Source organism: Primulina tabacum, chromosome 2 (genome assembly GCF_025594145.1).
Source record: "Primulina tabacum isolate GXHZ01 chromosome 2, ASM2559414v2, whole genome shotgun sequence".
Taxonomy (NCBI): domain Eukaryota; kingdom Viridiplantae; phylum Streptophyta; class Magnoliopsida; order Lamiales; family Gesneriaceae; genus Primulina; species Primulina tabacum.
This window is the reverse complement of record NC_134551.1, coordinates 11,989,158-12,002,146: the sequence shown is the minus strand read 5'-3', so window position 1 is coordinate 12,002,146 and position 12,989 is coordinate 11,989,158. Positions and strand designations below refer to the sequence as shown.

Below are 12,989 nucleotides of genomic sequence, written 5' to 3'. Positions count from 1 at the left end.
TTGATTTTTTTGATTATTTTTATTTTTCAACTATATATATTATAATGACAAAAATTTATGTAAGACGGTCTCATAGATCATATTTTATGAGAAGGATCTCTTATTTGGTTCATTCATAAAAAATTATTACTTTTTATGCTAAGACTATTATTTTTCATTGTAAATATCGATAGAATTGAAATGTCTAACAGATAAAGATTCGTAAAATTATCTCACAAAAAATCTACTCATTTATAATTTGTCATCGTGTATCATTTAAAAAATTAAAATTGTAAATAAATCAATATATTATTTCTTTAATACAAATAAATCAACAGATTATAAATATTGATTTATTATTATTAAAATTTAAACATATAATATTAAAATTTAAACATTGGTTATTTATGCTATTAATTATAATTAAACTCATTAAAATAACTGTCATTTAATATGTTGGTATAACTTTTGTTAAAAAATTATAAATATGCTTTTATATTTTTTTTTTTAACACAAAAAGTCTTATGAGACGGTTTCACACGTCAATTTTATAAAACAGATTTTCTATTAAGCTCACTAATAAAAAAAATATTATTTTTTATATCACATATATTAATTTTTATTTTAAATATAAAAAAATTAATATGTTTCATGAATATAGTCTCACAAAAACCTACTCTTCAAGTAAATTATAATACAAACTTAATCAAACTTATCTAACTTTTTATGCGAGTTTACTTACATTCAAATTAAACCAGTGTCTTAGTTCAAGTCTCACCCAAATCAGGATAACCGCGGCTTTAAATATTTATTGCTCAAATTTATTTTTAATTTATATACAATCAACACGTGTACTACGGTCGAGCTAGTGTGTGTATATATAGGAGTGACCAAATTTGGTCTTCAATGTTTTAGGTAATTTTTAATTTTTTTTCAAAGGTTTAAATAGTTTTTTTTTTTGTTTTGACATTTGACTTATTTTAGTCAGAATTCTCGTTTTACTCTTGATTTTATTTTTTATTTATTTATTTCTCAAATAGTTTTTTCCTAGTTCATCTAGGTTCTTTATATTAAATTCAAATTTTTACCTTTTGATTAAATTGTCGTCAGAACATGTCTATCATGTTTTACAAATTGTTCTCACAGTTTAATCGTGCGGTCGCAATAGATGGTTTCTGTCATAGATTCCTTCAACAACACCTATCATAGTTTTGGCGAAGAAGCTGGAGCGTGGAAGAAGATGGTCGCTGGAGTGTGAAAGAAGATGATTTTTGGAGACTGATGATATGGAATAAAGAGGTTTACGAAAAAATAATGAGATATTTGAAATTTTCAAATTTTAAACTTAGGTTGGATTTTGAGTAAATATTTTATAGTAATTTATTTAAGGGGAAAATGTAAGGTTCAAAATTAAGACGACGTAATTCAGCTGAATGCAAATCTAGGGAATATGACAAATGGTTAATAAATTTATTTTAATTGCTTAACTGATTATGTGACATGTTTATATGAAGTTTTAATAGTTTTCTACTTGCATGCATTAAAATGTATTTTTAAGGGTTATTCAAGTTGCGATCGAGGAACGGAGACCGAGAGCGGAAAAATAGAAAATATTTTTATTAAATAATTGTTTTTAATTATTTAAAATAGGATTGATGATTTCGCATATTTTTGAAAATAACGGGTTTTGAGGTGATTTTATACGCCGGGGCGTAAATTTTATCGGTGTTGGTTTTCAACAAAAATACGAACGTATTGACAACCCGGCTAATAAATTCACAAACTTTTCTAGACAAAATTATTTTTAATATTTTAACTAAATACTAATGGGCATAATTTACATACTTAATGGGACTAAGCCTTGTTAGTAATTTATTTAATATTTAAAGCACAAAAACCCCACCCCAAACCCTCATAAAACTCACGCCACTTTCAGATTTCTCTCCCAAAACCCTCTCCAATTTTTACACGACACATACACCTAAATATTCAAGAGAAAATTCGAAATTGCAAGGGAAACTCTGCCTAGGGTTCTTGTCGCCGTTCTTCGCGTCGTCGACGGATTTTCGTGCGTAAAATATGCAAAGGCACGCATATTCCTTTCAAACTTCAATCACACCATATTAATTATCTAAGCATATTTTGAAGGAAAACATGGCACACAAGTTGTATAACTACATGCATACATGTTCTAAATTTGTGTTATTTGATTCCAAAATCATGATTTGTGCATTTAAGAGGGTTTCCATGATTAGGACACAATCAAACATTGTTTTACACGAGTTTAGGGTCCTAGAACATCACCAAAACGTTGCACAAACACGAAATACGCAAGCTGGAACTGAAACTAGGCATGGGTTGATCATAGGGCTCGATTTTCATTAGGTTGATGGCCGGTGATCGAGCTAAATTTGCACTGTGGAATCCTCAATAAAAATATGGTTTTGTATGCTCGAAAATTAATCGCAAGTGCACGATGTCAAGTTATAGTATGATGTACGAGAGTACGAGTATCGTTTCACTGGAGAAACTGTGTTTTACAATTATTATTTCCATTTATCAAATCTTTAGCAACGAAATTTGAATGTTTGTTTATGACTACTAAAATTAAATAAAAAAATCACAGATAAAATTCAAGAATTAAATAATGAGATATAAAATCTAGAACAATTAATTAAATTTCAATAAGAAAGGAATTTGTTGGGAATCTCGGTTCACCTACCCCTCGTTATTTACTTAGTTCATTCGATAGTGATCTATGCTTCCGACATGATTTCCTATTCTTATCAAGAGTGAATCGCATATCGATCAATGTAATCCCCTAGTTTTCGTCCTACCGGACTATGACTATCGGCGCATATCCAATTTCATATGTCTATGTAAATTATAGATCCACGGACTAAGCTAATCGAATTCATAGTGAAAATAAACAACACAATGTTTAAACGATAAATTCTAAATAAGAAATACTAGATGAGACGATATCTGCGAAGAGCGGTGCCCGGAAATTTTGAAATCTTCAACACCAAGCAATTGCTCCAAACTTTTCTCCTTCTCTAGACTCCTTGGATGCTGAATGATGAATGAATTTCGTCCCAAAATCCCTTCCATATCCTCCCCCATTCAGCGATAAGGGAAGAAATCGGCCAAGAATCTTTCCAAAAAAAAACAAACGCGCCCGGGCGCGCATGATATTCCGCCCGGGCGGATGGCTTGCGCAAATGTTGTTTTAATTTTTTAATCGACGCACCCGGGCGGCCATAAGTTTCCGCCCGGGCGGATGACTTTCACAAAAATCTTTTTTTCTCACATCTTGCAGGCGCCCGGGCGGACATAAATGTGCGCCCGGGCGGAGATCTCTCGCAAGTTGATGAATTTTCTTTAGTTTATTCACGAATTTCCTACATTTACACCTACGAGACACATGAGCAACAATAAAACATAATATATGCCAAAATATCACCAAATGCATGCAATCTAAACGATATGTGTAACACAATGAGCTATCACATAATATGAAAACACGTAAAATCCACCCATATCAACCCCCCAATACTAACCTTTTGTTTGCCCTCGAGCAAAACTGGTGACATGAAAAAACTGGACATGACACAAAGTAGCTCGACAGTGAACTCATAGTCATCAATTAGCCTCAGCGAACCTCAACATATTCCCTTGTCGATCGATGTAAAAGCACAGCTCTTCGCACTTTTCTTGGTCTAGACATTGTTTCAAATAAAACCTGAATGTGTATGTGTGTGTCCTTAGTCCTAGCATCATATATGATAGAGCGATCCATTCTCAACCATTGTCAGATTTTTAAATTAGTCTGTTAGTGTAAATCTTACTCTCCTCTATTCTTCTGCACTCAGTAACCACCAGCAACCATTTTTTTTGACTGAATTGGAATACAGTAATAAAAGGATAATATTAGAACCTTTCATTTCAGATTCAAATCCATGTGTTTTACATTTTTAGCTAGGAATAGGATTTCATTCTTTTATTCGGCTCCCCAACACCTAAAAGTAGCATAGCATCAGTAGCGGTCTGATATGTCTGACTCACAGCCTGCCACTGTAACAAATGCAGCAAATTCGTCCATCCGATCCTGAAGAAGCCGACATCGAGGTTTCAGGGCCGATGGTGGGGGCTGCTGTGGCATTGGATCGAAAGTCAAGCCGTCCCATATAGGGCCAAACTGAGGAAAAGCCTTCCGCCGTACCGCGGTCTTCTGTAGCCAGCTGACGTCATCCAGGGCCTTGGTAGGTGGCAACCACTGATCGTCATCCTGAAAGACTACCCCGGCGCCCGCACACAGCTCGGTGATAACATGGGGAAAAAATAATGCCAAATTCGGATTGTGAAAGCTCAGCTGGATTTGTGAATAAATAATTTTCCCCACATTGATTGGTATATGGGTTATCAGTGCATAAATCAACACTCCCGTCTCCCTCTGTACGTCGCTAGTGTGCCCGACTGGCATCAATCGTGTGGTCAAAAATGCATACCACATCGCAGCCAAGACTAACAAATATTTCTCGGCGAAACAAGTGTACGATCCAGGTGTCTTCCACGGAGACCCTGGATAGCATATTCTGCGCATCATCAAGTCTAAGTCGGGGTCTGCTGCCCATTCCATATACCCTGAATCATCCACAACCGGTGTCTCAAGCACCCTATTAATCTCTATCCAACTAAAATACATCAGCTTCCCTCTCACAAATGCTTTATTATCGCTCCGCTCAGCCGTATTGGCGTAAAATTCTCGCACTACTGGTGCCACCGTGGTTTGCGGTTGGGTACAAAATTTTCCCCATCCTCTATTTACAATTTGATTTATAATAAAAATGTGTTGTACAAGCTGGAAACCACGCTCTCGAATCGGAGCTCGATGTATTTTAACATGTTCATAGCGTTCCTTAGCAGCATTATTCACAAACAACTGGGAATTACGAGAAGATGACGAAGAATCATCATGACTTACCCGAGCTTTCTTAGGCGGCATCGTTGATGATTTGTGAAGAACAAGAATCCCGTAGTAGGAGGTGTGTTGTCGGAAGAATGACTCGCCGGAATCCGAGAGAGGAAGCGTCGGAGAAGCTTGTGCTCGGGGAAAATTAGCAAAACCAAAGCTGGAAGGGAGTGGAGGGAGACGACGTCAGCGGTGGCCGGAAAGTTGCAGCGGTGGCCGGAGAAACAAAGTGGTGGCGGGAAAACTCACACCTTAGTGTTAGGCGAAGATGGGGACAAGAAATTTGACCTGAAAATGGCACAAAACGGGTTACTTGAGTGAGATTTAGAGAGGAGACGGCGGAAAATTGAGAGGAGAAGGGTAGGGTTCGAATGGGGAAGAGAAAAAGATTCTGCCGTCTTAAGAAATTCCGCGACCCACTCGGGCGGATATAAGTTTCCGCCCGTATATCCGCCCAGGCGAATGGCTTGCAGCTGTGAACCAATTTATTTTTTTTAATAAAAAGGGGCGCGCCCGGGTGGACATAAATGTGCGCCCGGGCGGACCTTGTGCGCTGCCCAAAATAATTTTTTTTGTTTAACAGTTAAGTAGAATAAATAAATAACTAAAATAGTAAAAACGAATTAAGTAGAGAAAAGAGGTAGTTCTCAATTTATAGTCGAGAGCTGGACTGACGGTCAGTTTCAGTTCGGATTGTCTTGGAACCGGGTGATTCCAAGTTGTGGCTCAATTAAGCCACCTTTGTAGTAGGGGTGGGAAAAAATACCGAAATATCGAAATACCGAAAAACCGTACCGAAAAAAATACCGAACTTACCGAAAAAATCGGTAAATGTTCGGTATCGGTATGAAATATTTTTTTTTTCGGTATTTTGGTATATATCGAAATACCGAAAATAATTTTTTATTATTATTTTTTTTAAAATTTAAGTTCGGTACATTTTCGGTATACCGACATTTTTTCGATATACCGACAAAATTTTCGGTGTCGGTACGGTACCGGTATGAACTTTTTCCATACCGAAAATTCGGTATACCGAATTTGCGGTATACCGAAATTTCGGTATCGGTATCGGTATGGAAAAATTCCATACCGATATTTTCGGTACGGTATACGGTACCGTAGTTCGGTACGGTATACCGTACCGTACCCACCTCTACTATGTTGTGCTTCAGTCGCTGGGCATTGACTGTAAATGTCCCATCTTTTCCATCTTGCAGTTTTACGGCTCCCGATGGGTATACTTTAGAAATCACGAATGGACCAGACCATTGTGACTTCAATTTTTCGGGAAACAGTCGCAACCGGGAGTTGTAGAGTAGGACATTTTCGCCTTCCTTGAATTCCCTTTCGATGATTCGCCTGTCATGAGCCCTCTTTGTCTTCTTCTTGTATGATAATGCGAGATCATATGCTAGATTTTGGAATTCTTCCAACTGATCCAATTGAAGTAGACGTCGTTCACCTGCACCAGTAAAGTTATAGTTTAGTGCTTTTGTTGCCCAGTATGCCCGATGCTCTAACTCTACAGGTAAATGAGATGCTTTACCAAACAATAACCTATATGGTGTAGTGCCTATAGGTGTTTTAAAAGCAGTCCTATATGTCCAAAGAGCATCATCTAACCTTACAGACCAGTCTTTCCGACTGACACCTACCACTTTTTCTAAAATCCGCTTGATCTCTCGGTTAGACACTTCCACTTGACGACTCGTCTGAGGGTGATAAGGGGTAGAGATCTTAGGTGTGACACCATACTTTCTCAAGAGTTTTTCAAATAGTTTGTTGCAAAAATGGGTGCCACCATCCCTAATGATTGCTCGTGGTGTTCCAAATCTATTAAAAATATTTTTCTTTAAAAATTTCAAGACCACTTGAGCATCAGTAGTGGCATATGCTTCTGCCTCTACCCACTTAGACACATAATCAACCACAACCAATATATATTTTTTCGTGAACGAACTGGGAAATGGTCTCATGAAGTCTATCCCCCACACATCAAAAACCTCACACTCAATGATATTATTTAATGGTATTTCATGACGGTTAAAGATGTTACATGTCCGCTAGCATTTATCACAGGCTAGCACATAAGAACGAGCATCTTTAAAGAGGGTTGGCCAATAAAAGCCACATTCAAGTACCTTAGATGCCGTCCTTGTTGGTCCAAAATGACCACCTACCTCACAGTCATGGCAATGGTTGAGAATTTGACCAAACTCTTCCTCTGCAACACACATTTTTATCATGGAATCTGCACAAATCTTAAACAAGAATGGTTACTCCCAAAAATAATGTTTCACGTCAGAGAAGAATTTCTTTCGTTGGTGAAATGATAGATTTGGTGGTGGTGTGCCTGTGATAAGAAAGTTAGCGAAATTTGCATACCAAGGACAATGTTTCACGTCAAATAGCAGCTCATCAGGAAATCAATCATTAATGGCATGATTGACACACTCATTACTAAAAAATTCTAATCTAGACAAGTGATCTACTACCATATTCTCAACACCCTTCTTATCTTTTATTTTTAAATCAAATTCTTGTAACAATAAAATCCACCGAAGTAGGCGTGGCTTTGCATCTTTCTTAGCAAGTAAATATTTAAGTGCAGAGTTGTCTGTGTAAACAATGACTTTGGACAAAACAAGATATGAATGAAATTTGTCAAGCGCAAATACTACTGCAAGTAATTCCTTTTCAGTTGTTGCATAATTCAATTGAGTCTCATCTAGGGTCTTACTTGCGTAGTAAATTGTGTGAAATACCTTGTTTTGCCGCTGGCCAAGTACAGCCCCCACCGCAGTATCACTGGCATCGCACATGACCTCGAAGGGTAGATCCCAATCCGGTGCCACCAAAAAAGAGGCCGTCACCAAGTGCTCTTTTAAATCCTCGTATGCCTGCAGACAGTTAGAATCAAAATCAAAAGGCACATATTTCATAAGTAAAGAAGATAGAGGTTTGTCAATTTTTGAAAAATCTTTGATAAAACGCCGATAAAAACCGGCGTGGCCGAGAAAACTTCTAACTCCCTTTATGGATGTCGGAGGTGGTAAGTTCTTGATAACTTCCGTTTTTGCCTTATCCACTTCTATTCCATGCTCTGATATCTTGTGCCCCAATACTATGCCTTCTTGTACCATAAAATGACACTTTTCCCAATTCAGCACCAAATTTGTCTCCTCACATCTCATCAACACCACCTTCAAATTCTGCAAAAAAGTCATCAAAAGAAGAGGCAAATATCGAGAAGTCATCCATAAATATTTCAAGAAAAGTTTCAATCATATCATGGAATATAGCAGCCATGCAGCGCTGAAATGTAGCAGGGGCATTACAAAGACCAAAAGGCATATGGTGGAAAGCGAAATTCCCATAAGGACAAGTGAAAGTGGTTTTCTCTTGGTCCTCAAGTGCAATAGTGGTTTGATTATACCCCGAATACCCATCTAAAAAACAGTAAAACTCATGTCCCGCTGGTCTCTCCAACATCTGATCAATAAAGGGAAGGGGAAAGTGGTCCTTACGGGTGGCATCATTCAACTTCCTATAGTCAATACAAACTCTCCACCCTGTAACAGTCCTCGTGGGAATAAGTTCATTCTTTTCATTAGTAATCACCGTAATCCCAACTTTCTTAGGCTCACACTGAACAGGACTTATCCATGCACTATCTGAAATATGATAGATAATATCTGCATCGAGAAGCTTAATAGTTTCAGCCTTCGCTACCTTTTGCATCTTTGGATTGAGTCGTCTTTGAGGTTGCACGAGGGGTTAGTACTTTTCTTCTATCAAGATTTTGTGCATGCAGATTGATGGACTTATTCCCTTGATGCCTGCCACCTACCAGGCAAATGCCTTTTTGTGATATTTGAGAACTTGCAACAATTTTTCCTCCATAGCATCTATCAAAGCTGCAGAAATAATGATAGGTAAAGTGTTATTCTCACCTAGGTATACGTACTTTAGGTGCGGAGGCAATGGCTTGAGCTCAAGCGTCGGTGGTTCCTCGATGCTTGACTTTGGAGGGGTCAAATCTCTTCGCTCTCCCAGATCCTCCAGTCTCATCCTCATTGGCTTTTTCCATGGATGATTGACATTAAAGTATTACACTATTTTAGCTTTCTCTTCGTCCAAGTCATCCACCTTCAATTCAGTTGTGAGGGTGGCTTCCAATGGGTCCTTCATAGAATCCTGCACAAAATTACACACAAGTGAATCCACAGCATCAATTCAAAAACAGTCATCCGTGTGCAGTGTGTGCTTAAGAGCATTAAAGACGTCAAAAGTAATTTCTTCCTTGCACACTCTCAATCTCAAGTTCCCTTCTTGAACATCAATCAGAGCCTTGTCAGTCGCAAGGAATGGTCTCACCAAAATCAAGGGCATCTCCATGTCCTCCTCCATGTCGAGCACCACGAAAACTGCAGGAAATATAAATTTGTCCACCTTTACCAGGACGTCCTCTATGACTCCTCGCTGGTATTTGACAGATCTGTCTGCCAGTTGGAAGGACATCCTGGTTGGCTTAGACTCTCCTAATCCGAGTTTCCTGAATACAGATAGAGGCATAAGATTGATACTCGCACCAAGATCACACAAAGCTTTATGAAAAACAACATCACCAATGGTGCAAGGAATAGAAAAACTCCCTGGGTCTTTAAGTTTTGGTGGGATTTTGTTTTGCACCAAAGCAGAAATTTTCAGTTAGATTTTCCGTTATGTGATCCTCCAATTTTCTCTTGTTTTCTAAGATGTTCTTTAAAAATTTAGCATAATGAGACATTTGCATCAAAGCATCGGCAAAAAGAATATTGATATGCAATTTTTTAAATATCTCAAGAAACGTACCGAATTGCGCATCAAGTTTTGCTTTTTTCAATGCTGCAGGGAAAGGGGGAGGTATAACAATTTTTGATTGTGCATTGGGTGCTGGTGTATAGTTAGAACACTTACATTTGGATGTCTTAGTCTGTTCATCCGGTACTTGACTTCTTTTCTTTTCCTTGGACTCTAAAACTTTCCCACTCTTCAACTCGATGGCCTTCACTTGCTCTTTTGGATTGGTCTCTGTGTTATTTGGCAAGGTGCCCGGCTCTCTACTTGCTATCATCTTAGCTAACTGTCCAATTTGACTCTCTAGCCCCTTTATCGATGCATCTTGGTTTTGGAGTCTATCCTCGGTGGCTGAGATGAACTTAGACATCATCTGCTCCAAATTGAACTTTTCTTCTTTAGGAGGGTCATATCTGTACATCGGTTGTTTCCCATATGGTTGTCCTCCTTGTGGTCGATTCTGACTGTTTTGAACACCCCATGAGAAGTTGCGATGTTGCCTCCATCCAGGATTATATGTGTTCGAATACGGATCATTTCTTGGGCGGTTTTGGACTCCCACTTGATTCACTGGTGCCTCTTCTTGCACATAGAAGGGATTGCCATCTTGACAGTACTTTACAAAGTGTTCACCTCCACACTTATTACATAATATCTCTTGAAGATGCATAGCCGTGCCACCCATATTCAAGCCGTCCAATTTCCTGTTCAAGACTTCAAGTTGCGCAATAATAGCAGAAAGGTCAGTTACCTGGTGAACTCCTGCACTTCTCCGCTGGATATTTCTTTCAGATTGAGGATGATAGCTGCTAGCAGCCATCTCCTCCAATAACTCGTATCCTTCCTCAGCAGTTTTTCTAAATAGGTTCCGACAAGCAGCAACATCTATCATAGTACGATTAGGAGTGAGTAAGCCATAATAAAAGGTTTGAACGACTAACCCAAGTGGCAGTTCGTGATGAGGGCATCTTCGTAATAGATCTTTGAAACGCTCCCATGCCTCATATAAAGACTCTTGCTCAAATTGAGCAAATGTGGTGATATCTGCCCGCAATTTCATGGTCTTAGATGGAGGAAAGTATTTAATGATAAATGCATTCGCCATGTCCTCCCATGTGGTGATCGAACCTACAGGCAAACAATTTAACCATGCTTTAGCTTTGTCACGCAAGGAGAAAGGAAATAAACGCAAACTAACAGCATTATCATAAACTCCATTAAATTTAAAAGTATCGCAAATTTCAAGAAAATCCGTGATTTGCGTGTTTGGTCATCTACTGCAGATCCTCCAAACTGGATTGTATTCTGAATCATCTAAATTATAGCTGGCTTGATTTCGAAGTGGTTTGCCCGCACAATAAGCCTCACAATGCTGGTGCGTGCACCATCCAAAGAAGGCTGGGCATACTCTAGCATCGGAATGCGGCGTGGTATCTCAACATGTCTATCTTCATGGTGTTCCTCCTCATGCTCGTGCTCGTGCTTCTCCATCAGTTCCTTCAGTCTCTGCTGATGTCTTCTTCTACAGAAAGTTCTTTCAATTTGAGGGTCAAACTGCTCAAGCTCCACGTCAAGTGACTTTGGCATGCACTGGAAAAGATATCTGGAATAAAATATGGAGTGTTGGCTCAAGAAAAATAAAACAATGCTAAAGAAAATAATTAAAAATAAAATTGTGAATTAACAGTCCCCGGCAACGGTGCCAAAAACTTGATCGAGCTAAACTTGCACTGTGGAATCCTCAATAAAAATATGGTTTTGTATGCTCGAAAATTAATCCCAAGTGCACGATGTCAAGTTATAGTATGATGTACAAGAGTATGAGTATCGTTCCACTTAGACTTGTCAAATTGGGTCAGGCCCGTCGGGCCAGCCCGCCCCGCTATAAAAATTGAGCGGGTTGGATTGATAAAATAGCAGTCCGTTTGGAGGCGGGTCAAATGGGCTGAGCCCGTTTGGGTTGCGGGCAAAGACGAGTTGGGCCTAAATGGGGCGGGCTGGCCCGCCAAATTAGTGTAGAATTTTTTATTTTTAAGTTTTAATATTAAAATTCCGCTATTTATATGCTAGTTGTTTTTTTATGTTTTTTATATCAATTTAAATAAGTCTAGAAATTATTTATATGCTAGTTAAGTACCAGTCATGTTCTCTTTATATACACATGCATCGGTACTCTATTCCAGATTTTTTTTAAGAATTAAGTTATTTAAATATGTTTATAATCAATCCTATTGCTTAATTTATTAGTTTCATGTGTATCTGTGCATCTTTACACACAATTTATTTTTCTATAATAAAAATAAAATAATAATAATAACTAAATCAATATGATATATTTTTCAAGTAATTTTTTGCAAATTGCGCTTGGACATTAATTTTTTAAAACAAAAATCAGTTGTTTCATGAAATATAATTTAATTGTTATAATAATAATAATAATTATTATTAATTTAGATTTAAAAAATAATTTATTAAGATTATATGTTTTTTCTCATAAAAGATATTTCTTTTATATATTTTAAATGTACTGATATAATATATTTAGTAGCATTTTATTCTTAAAAAAATTAAGCGGGTCGGCCCGCCTAACCCACGGCCCAAGGTGGATTGGGCTGGGTTGGCCATTTGGAGTCCCGCCAAAATGGCAGGCTGGTCCGCCCTGCCTAATGGCGGGTTGCATCGGGTGGCGGGCTGGCCCGCCCCGCCAGTCCATTTTGACATGTCTAGTTCCACTGGGACTGTCTTTTACAATTATTATTTCCAGTTATCAAATCTTTAGCAACGAAATTTGAATGGTTGTTTATGACTACTAAAATTAAATAAAAAACTCACAGATAAAATTCAAGAATTAAATAATGAGATATAGAATCTAGACCAATTAATTAAATTTCAATGAGAAAGGAATTTGTTGGGAATCTCGGTTCACCTACCCCTCTTTATTTACTTAATTCATTCGATAATGATCTATGCTTCCGACATGATTTCCTATTCAATTGAATATGTCCTCTCAAGCTATGCCAAACTAATTCTACTCAGTGAAATAATTAAATGTATTTAATTATTTATCAAGAGTAAATCGCATATCGATCTATGAAATCCCCTAGTTTTCGCCCTACCGGACTATGACTATCGGCGTATATCCAATTTCATATGTCTATGTAAATTGTAGATCCACGGACTATGCTACTCGAATTCA

At 37.8% G+C, this 12,989-nt stretch overlaps 1 protein-coding gene and 1 non-coding gene across 2 annotated transcripts; one reads left to right on the top strand and one right to left on the bottom strand.

Annotated features, from left to right (window-relative positions):
• Positions 1-9,064: 9,064 nt before the first annotated feature.
• LOC142537512 (uncharacterized) lies at positions 9,065-11,284 on the bottom strand. Its single transcript, XM_075643023.1, has 5 exons — positions 11,179-11,284; positions 10,627-10,921; positions 10,061-10,497; positions 9,266-9,561; positions 9,065-9,151 (listed from the first exon to the last, which is right to left on the bottom strand). The coding sequence occupies exons 1-5, from the start codon at positions 11,282-11,284 to the stop codon at positions 9,065-9,067; spliced, it is 1,221 nt and encodes a 406-aa protein (XP_075499138.1).
• LOC142538113 (small nucleolar RNA R71) lies at positions 10,744-10,849 on the top strand. Its single transcript, XR_012818653.1, has one exon. It is a non-coding gene; the product is annotated as a small nucleolar RNA R71 (small nucleolar RNA).
• Positions 11,285-12,989: the final 1,705 nt, after the last annotated feature.

What these genes read in the sequence shown, in the direction of transcription:
- LOC142537512 (XM_075643023.1), bottom strand. Translation starts at nt 11,284, where the DNA reads ATGGAGAAGCACGAGCACGAGCATGAGGAGGAACACCATGAAGATAGA. An exon ending in ACTGCTGAGGAAGGATACGA is followed by an intron (nt 10,498 to 10,626) that starts GTTATTGGAGGA and finishes AGTCTTGAACAG; the next exon opens with GAAATTGGACGGCTTGAATA. An exon ending in GTTAGCTAAGATGATAGCAA is followed by an intron (nt 9,562 to 10,060) that starts GTAGAGAGCCGG and finishes TTTTTCATAAAG; the next exon opens with CTTTGTGTGATCTTGGTGCG.